Raw genomic sequence first — 26,797 nt, forward strand, 5'->3', positions numbered from 1 at the left:
CTACACGTCACACTGCGCGACGAGGTGACGTCATTTTTATGCGTTCTTTTGTTTATTGACAGTAAGTTTTAACTATGCGTTGGACGAGCAATAGATCTACAAAGAGCAACTGAAACGACAAGTACATTTTACCAGCAAGTAATGGCAAACGAACGTCTTCGATCCTTGGAGGATGTGGAGAAGGAGATTGCAATGATACTGCAGTGTGCCGGTTAGTATTTATTACAACGTACATCATCAACAACATACGAACACAGACATAAATAAATGAAAGGCATTATTTTAGATTGCTATCTAATTCTACTTATTCTCCGGTGGTTATAGTTTATCAAATATAGCACTTGTTCAGGAGGGAAACAGTTCACCAACTGTTTTCCTCCAGGAGTCAGGGTTTATTAAAGAACATTTGCTTCTTTTCTTTTCTTACATTGATCTGCCATAGAGCATATCGGTTGTGATATCATGTTTCTTTACATTTTGGACACGGTGCTGCTAGGAACAGCTTTACAACACTGCGGTGACGCCATCTGCCCTTAAGAAAAGGCAGGATTGGCTCTCCTGGTACAGCGCGTAGCACAGTCCCTATCGCAGCGGCCTGGGTTCGAACCTGGGCCTTTTGCTGCATGTCATCCCGTCTCCCCTGCCTTTCCTGTCTCTCGACTATCGTTATCTAATAAAGATGGGAAATGCCACACAAAAAAAATGAAATGATCAGAAAATACCTCTATATTTCCGTAGACCAAGTTCTCAGGTATCCATGCTATGACTTTTTTTTTAAACTGTAGGAAAGTGGAAAATGCGAGGTCAAAATTCAGCAGGTGGCCGAATCTACCCATTACATGCCACTGTTTGAAATTCTATAAAACAAATAAACTGAATTTTCTGCAAAATCCACCATATTCTCAAAGGAAATGTCCTTGGGTATCCATGCTTGGAATTCTCGTTTACTTCTAGGAATGTGGAATTATGGGATGGCAAAAACCAGCACGATGCCGAGTCTCTTCAGTAGAATAGAAAAGTAGCCATTAATTTAATTCTGAAATTTCCATAGTTTCTGAAATTAATGTGGTCGAGCAAGTATCAACTTAATCAAGCAAGTCCTTCTGGCAAGCAAGTTCTTCTGGCCTTCTCTATACTCCCCAATCAACATTCTCAAAGCAAACATCGCATCTGTGGTGCTCTTTCATGGCATGAAACCATACTACTACTACTACTACTACTACTACTACTACTTTCGGCTGCTCCCGTTAGGGGCCGCCACAGCGGATCATCCGTTTCCATTTCTTCCTGTCTTCTGTGTCTTCCTCTGTCACACCAGCCACCTGCATGTCTTCCCTCACCACATCCATAAACCTCCTCTTTGGCCTTCCTCTTCTCCTCTTCCCTGGCAGCTCCATATTCAGCATCCTTCTCCCAATATAACCAGGATCTCTCCTCCGCACATGTCCAAGCCATCTCAATCTTGCCTCTCTTGCTTTGTCTCCAAACCGTCCAACCTGAGCGGTCCCTCTAATATAATCTTTACTAATCCTGTCCTTCTTCTTCACTCCCAGTGAAAATCTTAGCATCTTCAACTCTGCCACCTCCAGCTCCGCCTCCTGTCTTTTCATCAGTGCCACTGTCTCCAAACCATATAACATAGCTGGTCTCACAACCATCTTGTAAACTTTCCCTTTAACTCTTGCTGGTACCCTTCTGTCGCAAATCACTCCGGTCACACTTCTCCACCCACTCCACCCTGCCTGCACTCTCTTCTTCACCTCTCTACTGCACTCCCCGTTACTTTGGACAGTTGACCCCAAGTATTTAAACTCAAATGCCTTTGTCACCTCCACTCCTTGCATCCTGACCTTTCCACTGTCCTCCCTCTCATTCATGCATAGGTATTCCATCTTGCTCCTACTGACTTTCATTCCTCTTCTCTCCAGTGCATACCTCCACCTCTCCAGGCTCTCCTCAACCTGCCCCCTGCTCTCGCTACAGATCACAATGTCATCCGCGAACATCATCGTCCATGGAGACTTCTGCCTGATCTTGTCCGTCAACCTGTCCATCACCATTGCAAACAAGAAAGGGCTCAGAGCCGATCCTTGATGTAATCCGACCTCCACCTTGAACCCATCTGTCATTGCAACCGCACGCCTCACCATTGTCGCACTTCCCTCATACATATCCTGCACCACTCCTACATACTTCTCTGCAACTTCTGACTTCCTCATACAATACCACACCTCCTCTCTCGGCACCCTGTCATATGCTTTCTCTAAATCTACAAAGACACAATGCAACTCTTTCTGGCCTTCTCTATACTTCTCAATCAACATTCTCAAAGCAAACATCGCATCTGTGGTGCTCTTTCGTGGCATGAAACCATACTGCTGCTCGCTGATCATCACCTCTCCTCTTAACCTAGCTTCTATTACTCTTTCCCAAATCTTCATGCTGTGGCTGATCAACTTTATACCTCTGTAGTTGCTACAGTTCTGCACATCACCCTTGTTCTTGAAAATCGGTACCAGTATGCTTCTTTTCCACTCCTCAGGCATCCTCTCACTTTCCAGGATTGTGTTAAACAATCTAGTTAAAAACTCCACTGCCATCTCTCCTAAACATCTCCATGCCTCCACAGGTATGTCATCGGGACACTCTTCATCCTCTTCATAGCTGCCCTCACTTCCTCCTTGTTAATCCACTGAACTTCCTGATTCACTATCCCTACATCATCCAACCTTCTCTCTCTCTCTCATTTTCTTCATTCATCAGCCCCTCAAAGTATTCCTTCCACCTTCTTAGCACACTCTCCTCGCTTGTCAGCACATTTCCATCTCTATCCTTGATCGTCCTAACTTGCTGCACATCCTTTGCAGCTTGGTCCCTCTGTCTAGCCAATCCGTACAAGTCCTTTTCTCCTTCCTTAGTGTCTAACCTGTCATACAACTCACCATATGCCTTTTCCTTTGCCTTTGCCACCTCTCTCTTCGCTTTACGCTGCGTCTCCTTGTACTCCTGTCTACTTTCTTCATCTCTCTTACTATCCCACTTCTTCTTTGCCAACCTTTTCCTCTGTATAATTTGCTGTACTTCCTCATTCCGCCACCAAGTCTCCTTGTCTTCCTTCCTCTGTCCTGGTGACTCACCAAGTACCTTCCTAGCTGTCTCCCTCACTATTTCTGCAGTGGTTGCCCAGCCATCCGGCAACTCTTCACTACCACCCAGTGCCTGTCTTAACTCCTGCCTGAACTCCACACAACAGTCTTCCTTCTTCAACTTTCACTATTTGATGTTCGGCTCTGCCTTCACTCACTTCCTCTTCTTGGTCTCCAAAGTCATCCTACAGACCACCATCCAATGCTGCATAGCTACTTTCTCCCCTGTCACCACCTTGTAGTCTCCAATCCCTTTTAGATCGTGCCTTCTACATAAGATATAGTCCACCTGTGTGCACCTTCCTCCACTCTTGTACATCACCCTGTGTTCCTCTCTCTTCTTGAAATATGTATTCGCCATAGCCATTTCCATGCTTTTCGCAAAATCCACCACTATCTGTCCTTCTACATTTCTCTCCTTGACACCATACCTACCCATCACCTCCTCATCACCTCTGTTCCCTTCAACAACATGTCCATTGAAGTCTGCTCCAATCACCACTCTCTCCTCCTTGGGTACCCTCTCCACCACGTCATCCAACTCACTCCAGAATTCTTCTTTCTCGTCCATCTCACACCCAACTTGTGGGGTATATGCGCTGATAACATTCAGCAATACACCTTCGATTTCCAGCTTCATACTCATCACTCTGTCTGACACTCTTCACCTCCAGCACGCTCTTGACATACTCTTCCTTCAGAATTACCCCTACCCCATTTCTCCTCCAATTCGCACCATGGTAGAAGAGTTTGAACCCACCTCCGATACTCCTGGCCCTACTCCACTTCCACCTGGTCTCTTGCACACACAGTATGCCTACCTTTCTTCTTTCCTAATGTACACAATGTGATTGTACTGTAGTGAATTAGGGGGGCAGTTCGGGAGACAGTCGCCACAGCTGGGACGTGAACGCATGTCTCCCACTCTGCAAGCGACAACGTTAACCAGTCGACTAAAGGGTCCGACCCGCTAGTCAAGGACCAACGTTTCTACTTATCCTTTCATGTTACACTACCCCCCTCCTTCGGGAAGCACTTTAGCATATCAGCTCCCTCACGCCTCTGGGCGCACGCGCTTCCGATGACCTCGCGGTCTCACCGTCCCACTTCTGACACCAATGTAGCGAATTAAGGGGGCAGCCCTTGACCGCCACAACCGGGACACGAACCCGTGTCTCCCACTCCGCAAGCGACAACGTTAACTAGTTGACTAAAGGGTCTGACCCGTTAGTCAAGGACCAACGTGTCTACTTATCCATGCATGTTACAGTACATTAGGAAAGAAGTTCCCCACTATGTCAGCCTCATCCCAACTTTTAATTGGGATGAGGCTGACATAGTGAACAGAAAACATTAAATATTTATATTAACTGTGAACATTAATATAAAGTTAACAGAGAACATAGTGAACAGGGAACATTTAATATTTATATTAACTGTGAACATTAATATAAATATTATATATTAATCTACCTGATCTCCAGTCAGTAACAGTAACAAACCACACAGACTAAATGAAGTGCACAAGGAGTATGGCTCTGCCAGCCACTATGTCATCCCACTCCACTGTATTGTCACCTGCTTCCGGTGTGGGAAGATGGTGGCGCAAATTCACGTTTGTGGCGGCCTCAACCAGTACCGTCCATGCCGCGTCTAAGTTTGTTTTGTCTTCGTTTGATGGCTGGGAGAGCTGGCGTTGGATCGGCTGGGGGAGTTTGGTCTGCTGCGTCCTGTGGGCCCAGGGACTATGACCCCGCCTGGAGCTGCACCGGAGGAGGAAACACCGAGGGCGGTCTGACAGGATGTGGACGCGGGGCAGGCTAACCTAACTGCTAGCCCATGCAGACCAGCAGTTCCGGTAACACCGAGGACGGTCTGGCAGCAGTTTCGCCTAGCATTGACTGTGGTGTTTTTAGTGGAGTGTGGGGAGGTGTGTCGAAGGTGTCTGGCTAGGAGAGCTGGCATTGAATTGGCTGGGGAAGCCTGGTCTGCTGCATCTGCTGAAGCGGGGCAGGCTAAGCTAATTGCTAGCCATGCAGACTGGCAGTTCCGACAGTCATCCTGGCTGGCGTTCTTTCTCTGGACAGTGGAGTTTTTGGACTGTGTTGCACTGAGTGGACTGTGTTGTCAACGCTTTGTGTTTTTTTTTTTTTTTTTTTTTTTGCTTCGTTCTCTCTGTTTTTGCATGTTTTTGGTGGTGTTGTTTTTGGGATTTTTTGGGATGTGTGTTTTTGTCTTTTGAGTCGCACTGCTGTGGGCTGGGGGAAATGGAATTGCGTTTCTTTTGTGTATGCAAGTGCATGAAAGAAATTACAATAAATTGGTCCTGATTCCTGTATGGTTGTCAGTAGCTCACAAGTTGTTTTCTTTTTTCCAGGAAAAGCAATATATCGACTTTTGCTTGGTTTAAGGAAGAATGAATTCAAGTTACTATATTCCCTCCAGTGCTAAAGAACACCGACAGAAGCTTTTATGACATCCCATTCTAAATCCATAGGCATTAATATGTTGGTCCCTCTTTGCAGCTATAATAGCTTCCACTCTTCTGGGAAGGCTTTCCACAAGATTTTGGAGTGTGTCTGTGGGAATTTTTGCCCATTCATCCAGAAGAGCATTTGTGAGGTCAAGGCACTGATGTTGGACAAGGAAGACCTGGCTCGCAATCTCTGTTCTAGTTCATCCCAAAGGTGTTCAATGGGGTTGAGGTCAGGGCTCTGTGCATGCCAGTCAAGTTCTTCCACACCAAACTCACCCAACCATGTCTTAATGAACCTTGCTTTGTCCACTGGGGCACAGTCATGCTGGAACAGAAAAGGGCCCTCCCCAAACTGTTCCCACAAAGTCTTGATATGCTGAAGCATTAAGATTTCCCTTCACTGGAACTAAGGGGCCTAGCCCAACCCCTGAAAAACAACCCCATACCATTATCCTTCCTCCACCAAACTTTACAGTTGGCGCAATGCAGTCAGGCAGGTAGTGTTCTCCTGGCATCCGCCAAACCCAGACTTGTCCATCAGACTGCCAGACAGAGAAGCGTGATTCATCACTCCACAGAACATGTTTCCACTGCTCCAGAGTCCATTGGCAGCATGCTTTACACCACTCCATCCGACGCTTGGCATTGTGCTTGGTGATGTAAGGCTTGCATGCAGCTGCTCGGCCATGGAAACCCATTCCATGAAGCCCCCTGCGCAGTTTTTGTGCTGATGTTAATGCCAGAGGAAGTTTGGAGCTCTGCAGTTATTGAGTCAACAGAGCATGTGCGACTTTTACACACTATGCGCCTCAGCACTCATTGACCCCGCTGTGTGACTTTACGTGGTCTACAGCTTCGTGGCTGAGTTGCTGTTGTTTATAAATCCTTCCACTTTTCAATAATACCACTTACAGTTGACCGTGGAATATCTAGCAGGAAAGAAATGTCATGAACTGACTTATTGCAAAGGTGGCATCCTATGACAATACCACACTTGAATTCACTGAGCTGTTCAAAACGACCCATTCTTTCACAAATGTTTGTAAATGCAGACTGCATTGCTAGCTGCTGGATTTTATACACCTGTGGCAATGAGTCTGAATGAAACACCTGAATTCAGTAATTAAGAGGTGTATCCCAATGCTTTTGTGTGTGTGTGTGTGTGTGTGTGTGTGTGTGTGTGTGTGTGTGTGTGTGTATGTATATATATATATTGCAGACTTCCATTTCAGTCTTCAGTCGGGTCTTAATGGCAGAGAGGTGGTCTGTGCTGATGTACTGTGTTTTGAACCTCGGGTCCAGAAATGATGTGGCGTCCAAAAGCTCCTGGGTGTCAGGGTCACTATATTTGTCATTGAGGTATGTTAGAACTTTTGTTTTAATTGACCTGGATAGGTCAGTGTCCTCATCATCTTCAGCCAGGACTGATGGGAGTGTGCATTTAAATTCTGGAGTGATTCTGAATTGCTGGTTCATCTAGTATAGAGTAAGTATCATCTTTCTTGCTTAAGAAGTTGCTATTTCTCTTATTCCAGCTGCTTGAGTATTAGTCCTTTTCTCTATACATCTGCTGCTGGTTCCTAGTGGGATCTTATTCTAGCTGTAGCTGTCTTATTCTATTTACTTACTTGTCTTATTTACTTAATCTAGCTGTAGCTGTTTTTTCACCTAGTGTGCCCTTAAATATTTCTTGTTGCCTAGCTGTTTTGACTTAGTTATCCTTTTATCTTATAAATATATTCCTTGGTAACTTGTCGTTTGCAGTTTTAATAGTATTGTGTGAGGTTTGATAGAATTTTACATATGTGTCCTGTTTCTGGGCAATTAGCCTATTTTCAGTGTACCTCTTTGGCCAATTGGCTGTTAAGTGGCCAGGGTGTGGCCTGCACTCATGGCAGACAATTAGGAATCAGTGTTCTTTAAATCACTGCTGCTACATGGAAGCATTAGCTTCCAAGCATCAGGCAAACAAGCCTAGGTTGAATGAAGGCTAGCGTGAACAAAGGCAAGTGCGACTTTTTCAAGCCAAGGCTTCATCAAGCACAGACTGCTCTTTTTAGATCCGGTCAGTTATCTGTATTTTGTGTACCTAGTATAGACTATGTGTTTCCTTCGCATTCCTGTCCTTTCCTCTTTCCGGGGCTGGCATAGACGTTGGGTCACTCCTAGGTGCTGTGACCCTACCAATCTCATCTATCCCACTCTCTCCACTCACATTGAGCAAGTGGTGACAGCAGGGCTCTGGAATTGCCAGTCTGCAGTGGTGAAAGCTGAGTTTATCTCAGGCTACGCATCCTTGCTCTCCCTCAACTTTGTTGCTCTAACTGAGACCTGGCTCATGCCAGAAAACACTACCACACCCGCAGCTCTGTCTGATGTGTACACTTTTTCTCACACTCCCGGAGCTGGGAGGCGGGGTGGTGGTACTGGCCTGCTAATCTTCCTGAAAGGGGAATACTCTCTAGTTTCCATTCCACAATTTTCTCCGCCCTCTTTTGAATTTCCTGCTGTTACTGTCTCTTATCCAGTCAAACTCACCATCGTGGTTGTGTACTGCCCACCAAGCCCCCTTGGTCAGTTTCTGGAGGAGCTTGACACACTTGTCTCGCACTTCCCTGTTGATGACTCTGCACTTATCCTTCTCGGTGACTTCAACATCCACACTAACAAGCTACATCCTCTTCTCTCTTTCCTCTCTCCTTTGACCTTCAGCTCTCACCCTCTCCTGCTACCCACAAGGCCGGCAACCAGCTGGACCTTATCTTTACTAGACACTGTCCTATTTCCAATCTCTCTGTTACTCCCCTCCAGTTCTCTGACCACTATTTCATGTCCTTCTCTCTCTCCCTCTCTTCACCCCCCTCAACCCCTTCCCCTACCCACATGGTTTCCACCCGTAGACACCTCCGCTCTCTCTCCGCCACTGATCTTTCTTCCTCTGTTACCTCTATCCTCCCTACAACTGAATCTTTCTCTCTCCTACCCCCTGACACTGCTACTGATCTTCTCTCTACCCTCTCCTCTTCTCTAGGCAATCTCTGTCCCCTCACCTCCAGGCCTGCACGCCCAACTCCACCTGCCCCTTGGCTGACCGACTCAGTACGTACTGACAGACAGAACCTGAGAGTGGCAGAGCGCAAATGGAGAAAAGGCAAACTCCCAGAGCACCTTCTCAACTTCCAGCCTCTTCTTTCCACTTTCTCCTCCTCCCTTTCTGCTGCTAAGGCTGCCTTCTTTCGCTCTAAAGTCCTATCCTCTGCCTCTAATCCTAAGAAACTCTTTGAAACCTTCTCTAGACTTCTTCAACCCCCACCTCCTCCTCCTACTTCCACCCTTCTCCCTGATGACTTCGCTAACTTCTTTGACAAGAAGGTAAACGACATCAGATCCTCCTTTTCTCACCACCCGGTTAGTGCTGCTTGCACTATCCCACCCTCTGCACCCTCCCTCACCTCTCCACATCCCACCCTATCCCACCTCGCTCCCCTCTCCCCCGACGAGGTTCTAAACCTCATCCCATCCAATCGCCCCACCACATGCTCCCTTGACCCAGTCCCCTCCTCTTTTTGTCAGTCTATAGCACCTGAACTCCTTCCTTATCTAACCCACCTCATCAACACCTCCCTCCAGGCAGGATGCTTTCCATCTGCCTTCAAGAGTCACCCCCCTTCTTAGGAAACCATCACTTAACCCCTCTGATGTCAAAAACTACAGACCCGTTTCCCTTTTACCCTTTCTATCCAAAAATTTCGAACATGCTTTCTTTAACCAACTTTCTTTGTACCTCCACCAGATCAACCTCCTGGACCCCAACCAGTCTGGGTTCAGGGTGGGTCACTCGTCAGAGACGGCCCTCCTTGCATTGACAGAATTGCTGCACTCTGCGAGAGCAAACTCTCTCTCCTCTGCCCTGATACTCCTGGACCTGTCAGCTGTGTTTGGCACAGTGAACCACCAGATCCTCCTCTGTACCCTCGAGGGGCTGGGTGTCACAGGCCCTGCACTCTCAATGTTTGCAACCTAACTGATGGGTTGCTCCTACCAGGTGACATGGAGGGGATCTGTGTCGGAGCCTCGCAGACTGACTACAGGCGTTCCACAGGGTTCGGTTCTGGGTCCTCTCCTATTCTCCCTGTACACGACATCCCTGGGTTCTCTTATTCGCTCACATGACTTCTCTTATCATTGTTATGCCGATGACACCCGGCTGATCTTGTCCTTTCCTCCCTCTGACACACAAGTAGAGACACATGCTGCATGCTTGTCTGGCATCTCAAGAGTGGATGGCGGCACACCACCTGAAGCTCAATCTGGACAAGACAGAGCTGATGTCCCTCCCGGGGAAAGGTTGCCCGCACTGAGACCTGGCCATCACCATTGACAACACTGTGGTGATGCCAACTCGGACTGTGAGGAATCTGGGTGTGATCCTGGATGACCAAAGGTCATTTGCTGAAAACGTTGGATTGGTTGCTCGCTCCTGCAGATTTCTCCTCTATAACATCAGGAAGATTCGCCTATTCCTCACTGACGAGACGGCACAGGTGCTCATCCAGGCTCTGGTCATCTCCTGGCTGGACTACGGCAACTCCCCCCTTGCTGGCATCCCGGCGTCGGCAATCAGACCTCTGGAGCTTGTTCAGAAAGCTGCAGCTCATCTGGTGTTCAACCGCTCTAAGCTCTCCCACACAACTCCCCTTCTCATGTCCCTACACTGGCTCCCAGTAGCTGTTCGCATCCAGTTTAAGACTCTGGTGCTAGCCTACAGGGCAGTGAAAGGAACAGCTCCTTCCTATCTCCAGGGCCATGGTCAAGCCCTACACCCCTGCCCGACCACTTCGCTCAGAGGCCCTTGCCTTCTGATCGACCCAGTCACGGCTCTTTTCTGTCCTGGCCCCACAGGTGTGGAATGAACTCCCCACTGATGTCAGGACAGCGGAGTTGCTGCCCATCTTTCGGCGCAGGTTGAAAACTCACCTCCTCAAGAACTAATACCCTGTTACTTGTTCTTAGCACTTATTGTATTCACTCATTTAAAAAAATTAAAAAAATATCTTTCTTGAACTTTTACTTTAGCACTGGTTTTGCTCTTAGATGCTTGTTTAGATGCACTTATGACCTCTGATGACTAGTAGTTCTCCTGATTTCCTACGTTAAATGCACTTATTGTAAGTCGCTTTGGATAAAAGCATCGGCTAAATGACTGTAATGTAATGTGGCCAGACGATGGAGAATTGGCCTGTGGTAGGAGATGATGACATACTCCTCTCATTTCTTTGGATCCCCATCTCGTTGGGCACTCAGTTATGAGGGTGTACTGAGTAAGCTTGAGCTCCCTCTGTGCCTCAGTCACTGCTGCCTTCTTCTTCCAGCTGTGGGAGAAGGGCCCGACCCGCTTCTAGCACCACCCTTTTGCTCTTCACACACTGTCATCTTCCACTGGTTTTTCTGAAAGAAATGGGAAAAAAAAGATAGTGTACTTTATACAATTTAAGTTGTGTGTTACAACGCTATCAAAAGCAAAAGCAAAAACATCCAGCTAGGATTATACCACTGAGCTGAGAATGTCCCCACTGACACAGCGGCCGGGGAAGGGAAGAAATCCCACATTGAACAGGTCCTGGTTAAGTGTGGTTATCCTAATTGGGCGTTTGTCAAAGCCAGGAAGACGCCTAAGCAGTGCACCAGTCAATGGAGAGGAAAAGAACAACAACTACCCAAGTGTAAACCAGTAGTGATTCTGTATGTGGTGGGGGTGTCGGAAAAGCTGACACTTGTATTTTCAAAACATCGCATCTCTGTTGCTTTCAAACCCCAAAACATGCTGTACCAGAAGTTGGTCCACTGCAAGGATTGGGTCCCCTGGCACAAACAGAGCAATATAGTTTACCCTGTTAAGTGCCAGGAGGATTGCCATGACTTGTACGTTGGGGAAACTAAACAGACGCTGGCCAAGAGGATGAAACAACACAGGAGAGCTAACATGTCAGGCCAGGACTCCACAGTCTACACCATCTACAGGCCAGTGGCCACTCTTTCAAGGATGACGATGTGCACAGCCTTAATAGGGAGGAACGCTGGTTTGAACGGGGAGTCAAAGAGGCCATCTATATGAAGAGGGAACAACCATCCCTCAACCGAGGGGAGGTCTAAGAGCACATCTGTCACCATCTTACAATGCTGTGATTGCAACTATTCCCCAATCCTCTGTGAACAGTACACATGGCCATTGTAACTAGTTAATGGTCACACCCATATTTGCATATGAAACTGGTCATTGGTTTGGGTGGTTATGCCACTGTATTGTTTATAAGGGTGGGGATACCTGCAGTCACTGTATTGTTTATAAGGGTGGGGATACCTGCAGTCAGGTGAGACTGAAGAGGTCACTTAGATGATGGTAAAATGTTTCTCTCAATAAATATTTTATCTAGATGAACTGATTCAACCTTCTTTGAGACTCTTGATAGGGTTCTGCTGTACAGCTTGACCACATTTGGGTGTCTAGAAAAGTGCTTTATTAATGCTATGGTTATTATTATTATTTCTTTCGTGTTTCCTGTTTTACATCCTGTAGAGCCTGGTCCAAACTTTGGACCTGAGGCACTACAGTGCAGATGTCACTTGATTGACAGTACTCGGCGTAATATGTGGGCTGTTCCGAGTAGGGCGCTCTTCTGGACTGCGTGAATGTTGATGTTGCCTGGGATATGGTTGGTGAATAATAATAATATTATTATTATCATTATGTCATTGGTAGTAGTGGAAAAGCTCTGCTTTTTTTAGCTCCGCTGCGACTCTCAGCCTGCACATTTTATACAGCTCTAGTATGGCAACCTGGCTAAAATATGTGTGGGATGGCATGCTATACAGTTTATCAAATGTCTTTACCAAAGCCGGCCTAAGTCATCATGTTGAGGGCATCATATCTTTCACTATGAAATCCGCTATCACCTGAGTAATTTTGCGGTGCCGTTTTGAATCTCAGAATCACTCATATGGAGATATACTCTCAAACATTTCAGTCAGTGATCCCTGCCAGGTGGTATACAGCCTGTTTGACACACTGTTGGGTGGGTTTTTAGCCATGCAGTTGTCATACATGTATGTTTGTCTGGCTGTTGCACTGCTGTGGGCTGGGGGAAACGGCATTTCGTTTCACTTCATGTGCGCAAGAACATGAGGTGAAATGTCAAAGTGTCCCTGATTCCTGATACGTGGCCTTGTGATGCTTTCTTAAATGCTGAGCCAGGTTTGTAGTGTTGCCCGTGTTGCAGCTATGGTAGCAAGACACGTTCTGCACAATACCTGACACTGTGCAGCATCTTCTTACCTACATACAAAATAGGTCCAGACAGCTGGCATACTGCTCCTCTTTGACACGAAAGTCGCATCTTCAGTGTTCGGTTCTGCCGAGGCCATTTTTACAGGATGGTAACGTTACTGCTAGAATCAAAGCGTAGTGTGGCAAGTTGTTTTCTTCATTTACTGCTCTCACTTCCATGTCACTTGAGTGTAGGGTAGTGTGTATATATGTGAACCTCACATGGCCACGTGTTTCCAACCCTCTGATTGGTTACATTGGGAAAAAAAACCCAAAAAAACCCCACTTGTTTTAATTGCAGCCTTTGCGATTTGGAAATTGTGTTCTATTACATTGCGATGTCATATGAATTCGATTAATCATTCAGCCCTAGTTGCAACAGCGGATCATCCATTTCCATTTCTTCCTGTCCTCTACATCTCCCTCTGTCACACTCATTCTTAATCCTGTCCATCTTTGTCACTCCCAATGAGAATTTTAGCATCTTCAACTCTGCTACCTCCAGCTCTGCCTACTGTCTTTTTTGTCAGTGCCACTGTCTCCAAACCATACAACATAGCTGGTCTCAGTACTCACTCTTGTAAAATGTTCCTTACATTGTTGCTGGTACCCTTCTATTGCAAACCACTCCTGACAGTCTTCCCCACACACTCCAGCCTGCCTGAACTCTCTTCTTCACCTCTCTTCCGCACTCCCCATTACTTTGAACAACTGCTACTGTTGGCCAACAGTAGCAGTGGTGCTGTTGTTGTTAACCCGGGCCTCGACCAATCTGGTATGGAAATCTGATTTGTGATCTGCATATTTGATTTGACAAAGATTTTACACCGATTGCCCTTTCTGATGCAATCATCCCCATTTATCTGTGTTTGGGACCAAGAATGCATTGGCTTGTGAATCCTCGGTGGCTGGGTTAGCACACCTTCAACCACCCAGGGGGAAACTTACAAATCATATTAGTCCATGGGCCAGAGCCCAAAATTTCCTATTTCGGTACACTCAAGGTGGCAAAACTTACTTATAATTTTTGAAAGGATCCATGTCTGTAGATGATATTTTGGTATGATAACAATTCCTGAGTGGCAGCTGTATCACAGTTATCAGCTCATGAAGTTAACCACCCCCTAAAGTAAATTGCATTTTAGACGCTGGTGCATATCCTGGTTTAGCCTCATGGTCAGGACATTTTTCAATGTTCTATAATATTGTCTTTGGTATCATTTTAAAGGGGACCTTCTTAGCTTTCATTCAAGCCCTGTTGTGGATATTTCTCACAAATATAGAGGTCACTTGAGCTCTTCAACCCGTCAATAACACACATCTTTCTGCAATGTTCGCCTAAACTATATACTTTCTTTTAGCCCTGTGGCATCTAGGAATATCAGGGACACAAAACACAAAAACTGGAATACTCACAGGACTGTAAAGATTCAGGAAATGTATAATATACCCATACTATTTCATTGTGTGAGGTGATTGTGAACCTTAAATTAGAAGGGCATTATTACTAAGAAACTAACTAGACCAAAGCCAGTTAGTCCATGGGTCAGACCAGATATCGATATCACCCAAGGTGACACAACTTCACTGGTGCCATTTTATTTGGTACACTAACAGAAGTAAAATAATACATGATAACCTTTCCAAATGAGCAGCTATTTCATTTTTCTTTCAGGAAACCTGTTTCTGTGCCTCTCACGATTGTGTATTTGCCCAGATTTTTACAAATATAGCATTTCAACACCCCTGGTACTGATTAGCCTAGCTTAAACTCTGGGACAGTTCTTAGTTGGCCAACAACCAAGGATAACCAGTACTGTGTACTTCCATTCATTGTGCTAAGCTAGGCTAACGTGCAGCCAGATAGCTTTCTACTAAACACATATAGAGGAAACTGGTATCTATCTTCTTGTCTCACTCTGGAGAAGATTGTAAGCTAATTTCCCATAATGTTAGCATGTTCTTTTAATGTATATGTTAATATGATTAGTTAAAGTGGCTACGAGGAACTTTCATCTTGTGTTGATTTTAGCGGCCTCATGTGGACAAAATACAGCTGTTGCATAGCAACTAGGTAATGTATCTATTTGTGGCTATGTAAGATAAATAATGGTAATATGACGCTGGTGACGCAAAGTAAACTTTGTTTTAGTAGTGTTCATACACCTAAGTTACATGTATTTGTTTGTATGTGGCAGGTGAAAACTGACTAAATATGGCCACTGGTGAACAAGCAAGTTTTTACCCAATACCAAAGCGCCCACGGGTGGAGTGCATTATCCACTGTTCTGATGATACAGATAAGCTGGTTTCACTACAGTGTCGACTCATGGAGAACTCTGCTCAGGGCAGCTCAGATACGAAATCATGCACCAGTTTTGAAACTGGCAAAAGACATTCCTGAGGGACAGATTCCAGCAATCTACTACCACAGAAAGTGTCGCAGTATCTTCACTATGAAGCAAATTCTTGATGGCCTCCTTGCAAAAGAAAAGAAAAGTTGTGTCTCTGCTGAAGAGAAACAATCTAAGAGAGTAGCTCGACATGCTCCAAGTACATCTAGGACTTATGATGCAGAGTGCATATTTTGTCAGAAAAACAGCAAATATTCCAAGAGACAGAATACGAGAGAAGTACTGGTGCAGTGTCGAGAACTGCGAGCTGATGCAAAGACCAGGAGTGCAGCCACAAAGAAAAGGGACAGCAGAATCCTTGCCATTGTGAGTAGAGACCTTGTAGCAGCTGAAGGGCACTACCACAGGTCATGCTATAGACTTTACACCAAAGAAGAGGTTTCCAAAGGAGAGGTTGCCAGCAATGAAGATGATGATGCTGCAGCCCAGTATGAAGCTGCTGTGAATAAGGCATATAATGAGCTGTTCCTCTTCATCAGGATGGAGCTTTTTGGCAATCCTCAAGTGATGACAATGACTGATCTCTCTTCTAGACTGGTAGCTTCAATGAACTCCCAAGGCATTGCCCAAGTCAAGGAATCAACCAAGAAGCACATAAGGCGAAACCTGGAGAGTGAGTTTGCTGGAGCCTTGCAGATATTCCCTGATGAGAAAGGAAAATTCCTCCTCTATCCCGATAACTTGTCCATGAGGGAACTTGCCAAAGAAAATCAGTCTCTCAAAAGGGAGCTGCAGACCCTGAAAAGTGTCAGTGCACAAGATGTTATAGCCAAAGCAGCCATCAAATTGAGAGCAGACATTAAAAGTCAAGATGTTCCTCAAACCTGGCCGCCTGAAGTCAAACCAGAAGCAGAATGTCCTACCATTCCAGAGTCGCTCATTATCTTCCTGTACTCTCTACTCACAGGCTCAAATGATCCTGATCATGCATCCCAGAGAGTGCAGTGCCTTCTGCAGTCATTTGGCCATGACATAGTATATGCAGTGACATGTGGAAATACCAAGCCTTCCAAGCACATTGTTCTGCCATTCAGTGTCAAATCGTTGACAGGAAATGTAGAGTTGATAAACATCCTCAACCGACTTGGTCACAGTGTGTCCTATTCACAGATGGAAGAGATCAACACTGCCCTGTGTCTCCAGAAACTCTCATCATCAGGGAGTGGCATTGCCCTTCCAGCTAACATCCATCCTGGCATATTCACAACTTTAGCCTGGGACAATATCGACCGTCTTGAAGAAACTGTCAGTGGTGAGGGAACATCTCACAGAGTCAATGGGATTGCTGTGCAAGCAAAGCCAGTCAACCCACTTCCTGTCCAACCCATGCCCACTGTTCCCAAAACAAAGAAGAGAAGCATTGATGGACCCCCACCAATGTTACCAACTTACAATGCTGGACAACGGGTAGGGCCACCACAAAGCAAAAAGTCAGATGCCGATACTGCAGCCAATACTAAGCTTGCCAGAGAGAAAAACCTTCTTTGGGTCCTAGCACGCATGTCACAACAAGAAGAACAGTCAGTCAGCAGCTGGACAGGCTTCAACATCCTGACTCGAGGAGAGATGACGGTCATCCCCGACAATATAGGCTATCTGCCTACCATCAATGCTCCAGCGACACAAATGTCTACTGTCAACGAGGTGCTTAACCAGTCACTGAGCATCATGCAGTGCTTAGGCCTGAGGAAGATTGTCTGTGTCTTTGACCAAGCCCTGTATGCGAAGGCTGTCGAGATCACATGGAAACACCATGACAAGTTCAATGATATCATCATTAGGCTTGGGGTATTCCACACCATCTGCACACTGCTGGCAATAATAGGAAAGCGTTTCCAAGATGCTGGACTCAAAGACCTCTGCATTGAGTCTGGCATGATTGCAGAAGGCTTAATTGCTGGTGTTATGGATGGCCGCAAGTACAACAGGGCAGTGCGACTACACAAGCTCCTGTATGAGGCTCTCATGCGACTGACCTTGAATGGTTTCCTGTCCTGGTTGGAAGAAACTCACAGGAATGACATGGTTCACCTGAATGAGACACTGAAGACCATTGACAGCCTTGGGAAAGAAGTCTCACAACATGCTTTGAAGGAGGTCCTCGAGAACAGCTCTTGTACACGCATCATGGATCTATTTGAAGTCTACCGTGAGTTCCTTAGAGGTGGAAACGGCAGCCTCTCGAACTTCTGGATGTCCTATTTGGACATGGTTGAAATCTTGTTGGGGCTCATCCGAGCATCCAGAGAGGGAGACTGGATGCTACACTTGGCTAGCATTCGAGCAATGATCCCATGGTGCTTTGCTTATGACAGGATGAATTATGCACGCTACCTCCCCTACTACTACGCCCAGATGTCTGAGCTGCCCATCACACACCCAGATGTGTACACAGAATTCATGGAAGGAGGCTTCTCAGTCCAACTGGGCTCCACCAATCCCTTTGGCCGAATCCCTGTTGACCAAGCTATAGAAGAAACGGTGAACAAAGACACCCAAACAGCTGGAGGGACAAAGGGATTCAGCTTGAAGCCAGGAGCTGTAACCAAATATTATCTCACAGCTGAGTATAGAAGCATGTACCTCAGACAGCTGAGAGACCTGACAGGTCAAGGCAGGTGCAAATGGTCTCATCCAGATCTACAGAGTCCAAGGATCAAGAGAGATGAAGCAGATGTCCAGTCTCTCATGGACCTTATGGAGAATAACTGGCTCAATCCTATGTCCCCTGATGAGATTGATTTGGTTAGCCTCTCCACTGGCAACATGGCTCCACCTGATGTGACCATAGATCTCTTGAGAGCTCTTGAGAAAGGAGAAGAGGCCTACCAAGCATTCCAGCAAACAAGGTTAGATGCAGACCCACCACCTGTGAAATTCCACGACAAGATGACCAAGCAAAGTCTGAAAACATTCTCCAATGTCAGCACAAAACAAGCTCATGGAAAGAAATCACAGGATGTGGTTCTGAAGGCAGATAGAACCCTTTTCAGTCACATGATCCTGGTGGCTGAAAGCAGGAAGGTGAATCTGAAGGATGTCCTTGCCTACCCATTGGGCCCACTACCATGGGCACTGGCAAATGCTGATGGGTCCTTACGAAAAACAAACAAGGCTGCACTTGCCAGAGAGCTTGAAAAGAATGTATCTCCTGCAGAAGACATCCCAATCCCATCTACTTCCATCATTGATGGGATGAGCCTGGTCCAAAAAATGAATGGCAACAACAAAACCTTTGCACAGGTGGCAGAGTCAGCCTTGACCCAGGTCCTCCATGAGTGAGCACAGAGTGGGAGGATTGATGTTGTTTTTGATGTCTATCACCAGACTTCGATCAGAGATGCTGAACGACTGAACCAGGGTGGAGACATCACTCTCCAGTACAAGAATCTTGCAGGGGGACACCACGTCCAGCAGTGGAGAAAATTTCTGTGCAGTTCCTCCAACAAGACCAGTCTCATCAAGTTTCTGGTGGAAGAGTGGAAACTCCCACGATACAGAGCTATGCTGCATGGCAAGGTGTTGTACATGACCTGTGAGGAAACCTGCTACAAGTTGACAGAAGATGGGTGTGAGGAAGCAGCAGAACTGCACTCCACACATGAAGAAGCTGACACCCGTCTGCTCCTGCATGCATTGCATGCAGCAAATGCGGGCTCAAAGTCAGTTATCATCACAGCTGAGGACACTGATGTCATGGTGCTTTGTCTTGGCTTCCAGAAGGACATCACCTGTCCCATCTACCAGAAGTGTGGGACTCAGAATCGCACACGGTTTGTCGACATCACCAAACTGGCAAGTTCACTTGGAGACAGCATCTGTGACAGCCTAATTGGCTTACATGCCTTCACAGGCTGCGACACTGTCAGTGCATTCGCTGGTCGAGGGAAGCTGAATGCCCTGAAGATAGTGAGAAAGCACACTTCCTGCCAAGATACTTTTAGTCAACTGGGACAGACATGGAATGTGAGTGATGAGCTGTTCCAGAAAATTGAGCAGTTCACCTGTCGGATGTATGTTGCTAATAGCAGCACTGCTGAGGTGAACAAACTGCGTTACCAGCTCTTCTGCACCAAAAGGGGAGAGGTTGAGTCCAGCCAGCTGCCACCATGTAGAGACTGTCTCTTTATGCATGTTCAACGAGCCAACTATCAGGCAGCAATATGGAAGTGCTGTCTGCAGGCTAACCCTGTGGTGCCAAGCCCTACTGAGTATGGATGGACAGACGATGAAGGCAAGCTGGCCATTTACTGGATGCGCTCCCCACCTGCACCAGATGTGGTCTTAGAAATGCTAACATGCAAGTGTGTGCATTCATGCAAAATGCCAAGCTGCATGTGCTTGTCAAATGGACTTCCATGCACAGACATGTGCAGGTTACAGACCTGCAGTAACCAAAAACAGCAGGATGGTCCAGAACTGGACTTTGAACTTGGGGAGTCAGATGATGAGAGAAACGAGCAGTTTGATGAATGACAGTGTGATGATTCTGATGGTATTACTGTGGTAGTAGTCTATTGATGCACAGGATGTTGATTCTGGACTTGGTTACCCAGAGCTTGATAACAATAATGTAACCATATTCACATATACCCATTACCCTACCCATTACCATTACATATACCCACTAATGATATGGGATTACATGCATCATTGACTAAGTATATGTAAATGTCAATGTTGTTTAAAATATTAAAATAGTTCATTACCTCACTATGGTATTCCTTTTTATCATGTATTTTGATTGTGTATTTAAACAAATGTATAGAGACCAGTTTGTGACCTAACTGGCTTTGGTCTAGTTCTCATTTAAGGCTCACAATCACCTCACACAATGAAATAGTATGGGTATATTATACATTTCCTGAATCTTTACAGTCCTGTGAGTATTCCAGTGTTTGTGTTTTGTGTCCCTGATATTCCTAGATGCCACAGGGCTAAAAGAAAGTATATAGTTTAGGCGAACATTGCAGAAAGATGTGTGTTATTGACGGGTTGAAGAGCTCAAGTGACCTCTATATTTGTGAGAAATATCCACAACAGGGCTTGAATGAAAGCTAAGAAGGTCCCCTTTAAAATGATACCAAAGACAATATTATAGAACATTGAAAAATGTCCTGACCATGAGGCTAAACCAGGATATGCACCAGCGTCTAAAATGCAATTTAGTTTAGCGGGTGGTTAACTTCATGAGCTGATAACTGTGATACAGCTGCCACTCAGGAATGGTTATCATATCAAAATATCATCTACAGACATGGATCCTTTCAAAAATTATAAGTAAGTTTTGCCACCTTGAGTGTACCGAAATATCGTCTGGCCCATGGACTATATCAGCCTGTTAAGTGGCGGGTCCAACCCACCACTGCGTCATAAACAAGTCAATTATGTCTCTGGAGTGAGACGTGATTAACCAAGTCATTAACCATTATGGAATCTGAATGTCCAGTGAACATGGAACATCGTAGTCTCTTCACTATGGTCATTTATGTTTATCGTACGTTTTTAAGTTTGAATTTATTGTTGAGACAATCTTTTTAGGAGTTTAATTGTAATTTTTAGATATATTTAGCACCATGTTTACATTGTTTTGACTGTATTGGAATATTTTTGTATTATGCTGTCCTTTATCTTTCAGGTAACATCATTCTGGAGCTATCCAAAGACAAACACAATGCCAGCTTTCTAGACCGGCAGTTGGCTCAGTTTCAAACCTCTGTCAACAGAGTTGAGAGCGAACTGAGTGCCCAGATCCGCTATCTTACACAGGTAAACATGTAAACTTAAGCTATCATGTAAAGTTGAACCAGCTCAGCTGGACACAACATATACTGAGAGAAGCTTCTCACTCATTTAAGTGACCTCTTCAGTCTCAACTGACTGCAGGTGTCCCCACCCTTATAAACAATACAGTGACTGCAAGTATCCCCAACCTTACAAACAATACAGTGACTGCAGGGATCTCTTCCTTTACAAACAATACAGTGACTGCAGGTGTCCTCACCCTTATAAACAACACAGTGACTGCAAGTATCCCCACCCTTACAAACAATACAGTGACTGCAGGTGTCCCCACCCTTATAAACAACACAGTGACTGCAAGTATCCCCACCCTTACAAACAATACAGTGAAGGCAAGTATCCCCACCCTTACAAACAATACAGTGACTGCAGGGATCTCCACCTTTACAAACAATACAGTGACTGCAGGTGTCCCCACCCTTATAAACAACACAGTGACTGCAAGTATCCCCACCCTTACAAACAATACAGTGACTGCAGGTGTCCCCACCCTTATAAACAATACAGTGACTGCAGGTATCCCCGCCCTTATAAACAACACAGTGACTGCAAGTATCCCCACCCTTACAAACAATACAGTGACTGCAAGTATCCCCACCCTTACAAACAATACAGTGACTGCAGGTATCCCCACCCTTTCAAACAATACAGGGACTGCAGGTATCCCCACCCTCACAAACAATACAGTGACTGCAGGGATCTCCACCTTTACAAACAATACAGTGACTGCAGGTGTCCCCACCCTTATAAACAATACAGTGACTGCAGGAATCCCCACCCTTATAAACAATACAGTGACTGCAGGTATCCCCACCCTTACAAACAATACAGTGACTGCAGGTATCCCCACCCTCACAAACAATACAGTGACTGCAGGGATCTCCACCTTTACAAACAATACAGTGACTGCAGGTGTCCCCACCCTTATAAACAACACAGTGACTGTAAGTATCCCCACCCTTACAAACAATACAGTGACTGCAGGTATCCCCGCCCTTATAAACAACACAGTGACTGCAAGTATACCCACTCTTATAAACAATACAGTGACTGCAAGTATCCCCACCCTTACAAACAATACAGTGACTGCAGGTATCCCCACCCTCACAAACAATACAGTGACTGCAGGGATCTCCACCTTTACAAACAACACAGTGACTGCAAGTATCCCCACCCTTACAAACAATACAGTGACTGCAGGTGTCCCCACCCTTTCAAACAATACAGTGACTGCAGGTATCCTCACCCTTACAAACAATACAGTGACTGCTGGTATCCCCAACCTTACAAACAATACAGTGACTGCTGGTACCCCCACCCTTACAAACAATACAGTGACTGCTGGTATCCGCACCCTTACAAACAATACAGTGACTGCAGGTGTCCCCACCCTTATATACAATACAGTGACTGCAGGTGTCCCCATCCTTATAAAGACCACGTTGACTGTGGGTATCCCCACTCTTATAAACAACACATTGGGTGTTAAGGCTGTCCCCACACTTTCAAACAATACAGTGACTGCAGGTATCCCCGCCCTTATAAACAACACAGTGACTGCAAGTATCCCCACCCTTACAAACAATACAGTGACTGCAAGTATCCCCACCCTTACAAACAATACAGTGACTGCAGGTGTTCCCACCCTTATAGATAATACAGTGAATGCAGGTATCTCGCCCTTATAAACAATACAGTGACCGCAGGTATCACCACCCTTGAAAAACGATACAGTGACTGCATGTGTCCCCACCCTTTCAAACAATACAGTGACTGCAAGTATTCCCACCCTTATATACAATACAGTGACTGCGGGTATCCCCGCCCTTATATACAATATAGTGACTACACTGCAGTCACCATCCTCACCCATATAAACAATATGGTGACTGCAGGTTTCCTCTCCCTTATTGATAATACAGTGACTGCAGATATCCCACCCTTTTAAATAATACAGTGACTACAGTCATCCCCACCTTTTCAAACAATCCAGTGACTGCAGGTATCCCCGCCCTTATAAACAACACAGTGACTGCAGGTATCCCCACCCTTACAAACAATACAGTGACTGCAGGTATCCCCACCCTTACAAACAATACAGTGACTGCAGGTATCCCCACCCTCACAAACAATACAGTGACTGCAGGGATCTCCACCTTTACAAACAATACAGTGACTGCAGGTGTCCCCACCCTTATAAACAACACAGTGACTGTAAGTATCCCCACCCTTACAAACAATCCAGTGACTGCAGGTATCCCCAGCCTTATAAACAATACAGTGACTGTAGGAATCCCCAGCCTTATACAAACCCCAATTCCAATGAAGTTGGGACGTTGTGTAAAACGTAAATAAAAACAGAATACAATGATTTGCAAATCGTCTCCGACCTATATTCAATTGAATACACTACAAAGACAAGATATTTAATGTTCAAACTGATAAACTTTGTTGTTTTTTTTTTTGTGCAAATATTCACTCATTTTGAATTTGATGCCTGCAACACGTTCCAAAGAAGCTGGGACAGGGTTATGTTCACCACTGTGTTACACCACCTTTCCTTTTAACAACACTCAATAAGCATTTGGGAACTGAGGACACTAATTGTTGAAGCTTTGTAGGTGGAATTCTTTCCCATTCTTGCTTGATGTACGACTCCAGTTGCTCAACAGTCCGGGGTCTCTGTTGTCGTATTTTACGCTTCATAATGTGCCACACATTTTCAGTGGGAGACAGGTCTGGACTGCAGGCAGGCCAGTCCAGTACCCGCACTCTTTTACTACGAAGCCCCGCTGGTATAACACGTGCAGAATGTGGCTTGGCATTGTCTTGCTGAAATAAGCAGGGACGTCCCTGAAAAAGACGTCGCTTGGATGGCAGCACATGTTGCTCCAAAACCTGTATGTACCTTCAGCATTAATGGTGCCTTTACAGATGTGCAAGTTACCCATGATGCCATGGGCACTAACACCCCCCCCCCCATACCATCACAGATGTTGGCTTTTGAACTTTGTGCTGATAACAATCTGGATGCTCCTTTTCCTCTTTAGCCCGGAGGACACGGCGTCCATGATTTCCAAAAACAATGTGAAATGTGGACTCGTCAGACCACAGCACACTTTTCCACTTTGCGTCAGTCCATCTCAGATGAGCTCCGGCCCAGAGAAGCCGGCGGCGTTTCTGGGTGGTGTTGATATATGGCTTTGGCTTTGCATGGTAGAGTTTTAACTTGCACTTGTAGATGTAGCGACCAACTGTGTTAACTGACGATGGTTTTCCCAAGTGTCCCTGAGCCCACGTGGTAATATCCTTTACACAATGATGTCGGTTTTTAATGCAGTGCCGCCTGAGGGGTTGAAGGTCACGGGCATTCAATGTTGGTTTTCGACCTTGCCGCTTATGTGCAGAGATTTCTCCGGATTCTCTGAATCGTGTGATGATATTATGGACTGGAGATGATGAAATCCCTACATTCTTTGCAGTTGTACGTTGAGAAACGTTGTTCTTAAACTGTTGGACTATTTGCTCACACAGTTGCTCACAAAGTGGTGAACCTCGCCCCATCCTTGCTTGTGAAAGACTGAGCCTTTCAGGGATGCTCCTTTTATACCCAATGACAACACTCACCTGTTTCCAATTCACCTGTTCACCTGTGGAATGTTCCAAACTGGCGTTTTTTGAGCATTCCTCAACTTTCCCAGTCTTTTGTTGCCCCTGTCGCAGCTTCTTTGGAACGTGTTGCAGGCATCAAATTCAAAATGAGTGAATATTTGCAAAAAACAATAAAGTTTATCAGTTTGAACATTAAACATCTTGTCTTTGTAGTGTATTCAATTGAATATATAGGTCGAAAAGGATTTGCAAATCATTGTATTATGTTTTTATTCACGTTTTACACAACGTCCCAACTTCATTGGAATTGGGGTTTGCAAATGGCACAGATGCATAACGACTGAAACCAACGATCGGTTTCATATGCAACATAAACAGCATAATATTTACACATATTTACACATGGTAACTCTATCATGTACATTTCATTTCTGGATGATTGATTAACGTTATCAAAGCATAACCTGTGCTGTCATGAACTTTTCCTGTGCCATTAGGCTATGGCTATAGTAAATGGTTCTGTCTATTTTCAGTCTACTAAGTAAAAGCAGTAATGGATAACATCATAACAGAGGCACTTTGAAAAACTGTTAGAAGGATAACAGTAAGTTAGCATAGAGAGATGTCATGTTACTGCCACTATTATCTTCCTGTGACATAATTGTTTTTTTTCTTTTTATGATATCTTTTTATATACATCTATATCTGTATTAGTAGTTAAAGCTTTATGTGTATCCTGCTGTCTTTGTTTGAGCTGTATGTCTGTTCTGTGTAAGTACACGGAGAGCCACAATGGAACTGGAGTCCAGTTCCTTGTATGTGTGGGTCTACACATGGCCCAATAAAACTAGTATTGATAATTAGTGATAGTGAAGAAGACTGGCATTAAAATTTTTTTAATAAATATGACACTTATCAACACCAAATTGCCTAGCCAACAAAGTCTTGTTGTGATTATAAGATTTGAGGGGGGTAGGGCTTATCAGTGTTGTGTAAATTAAGTCACTACAGTGTCAATCCTCAACTATTCATCTCCTGCCAGTCACGATATATGCTTTTAAATACACATGGAGAAGCACAGTTACTGCGACAAAACTTTATGACAGAAGTGTAACGTTCATTCCAGCAGTGCTTTCATTTTTCTACTACTGTTCCGGCTGGTGGAACTGAGGACCAGAATACTGGGGCTTCTGGGAAACGCGTCCCAGTTATTTATGTCTTCTCGTTTCTCGCCAGGTGGCGACAGGTCAGCCCCATGAGAGCTCCACCTATTCATCAAGGAAGGACTGTCAGATGGCGCTCATCAGAGCAGAATACGCCAAGGTCAAGCTGGGGGAGCTAGGAAGGACTTGCGAAATTATGCTGGATCAACAAACATAGAGAGGAGCCAGATGGTGGCTAAACCTGAAGTGTTGGTAAAAATGTAGAGCAGATTAGTCCCACAGAGTCATGACACCTGGACTGGCATTACTGCTGGTTTTTGGATATTGATAGTCTTGCATTTGAGGTCAGCTGAGGATGAATATATACATGCTTTCTTTCACAAGGGCTTTTTATGATATAATTTATGTCATTTCATATTAGCTGAAGATCTCGTGTCAAGTTTCATGTTCTTAAGTGAAAAAGTGTATTGTTTTTACAAATTAACAAATAAGGACAGATGTGACAGCAGTATAATAACACTTTCTTTACAATTTCTCCCATTTGTAAAATAAAACAAGCAGTATTTTCTCCAGTCTTTGAATTTTTTATATTTAAATTTTTGCACCCTACCATGTTTCTTTCATTATATCTACTAAACAACAACAACGATCTCAACGGCGGAAGACAATGCCATGAAGGCGGATGAAGGATGCTACAGAGGGTGGTCTCCGATCATATTGGTTCTCCGTGACGTTGGACTCTGGCCACCCCCTGCCAAGGACCGTGTGGTGGCTGCAGGTGCATCAGCCTCTCCACGGAAAAAGCTGTCGTGCACAGGCATCCTCCCGCGGGGATACCCACAAGGAGGACAGTCATACTC

The 26,797-nt window shown here is 45.2% G+C and overlaps 1 protein-coding gene across 1 annotated transcript; it reads left to right on the forward strand.

Moving 5' to 3' along the window:
* Window positions 1–55: 55 nt before the first annotated feature.
* On the forward strand, window positions 56–26,503 carry med11 (mediator complex subunit 11). The gene is made up of 3 exons (XM_056300046.1): window positions 56–211; window positions 20,999–21,129; window positions 26,011–26,503. Exons 1-3 carry the CDS (start codon window positions 142–144, stop codon window positions 26,152–26,154), a joined length of 345 nt encoding a protein of 114 aa, XP_056156021.1. The 5' UTR covers window positions 56–141; the 3' UTR covers window positions 26,155–26,503.
* The last annotated feature ends 294 nt before the right edge of the window (window positions 26,504–26,797 follow it).

Source organism: Lampris incognitus, chromosome 20 (assembly GCF_029633865.1).
Source record: "Lampris incognitus isolate fLamInc1 chromosome 20, fLamInc1.hap2, whole genome shotgun sequence".
Taxonomy (NCBI): Eukaryota; Metazoa; Chordata; class Actinopteri; order Lampriformes; family Lampridae; genus Lampris; species Lampris incognitus.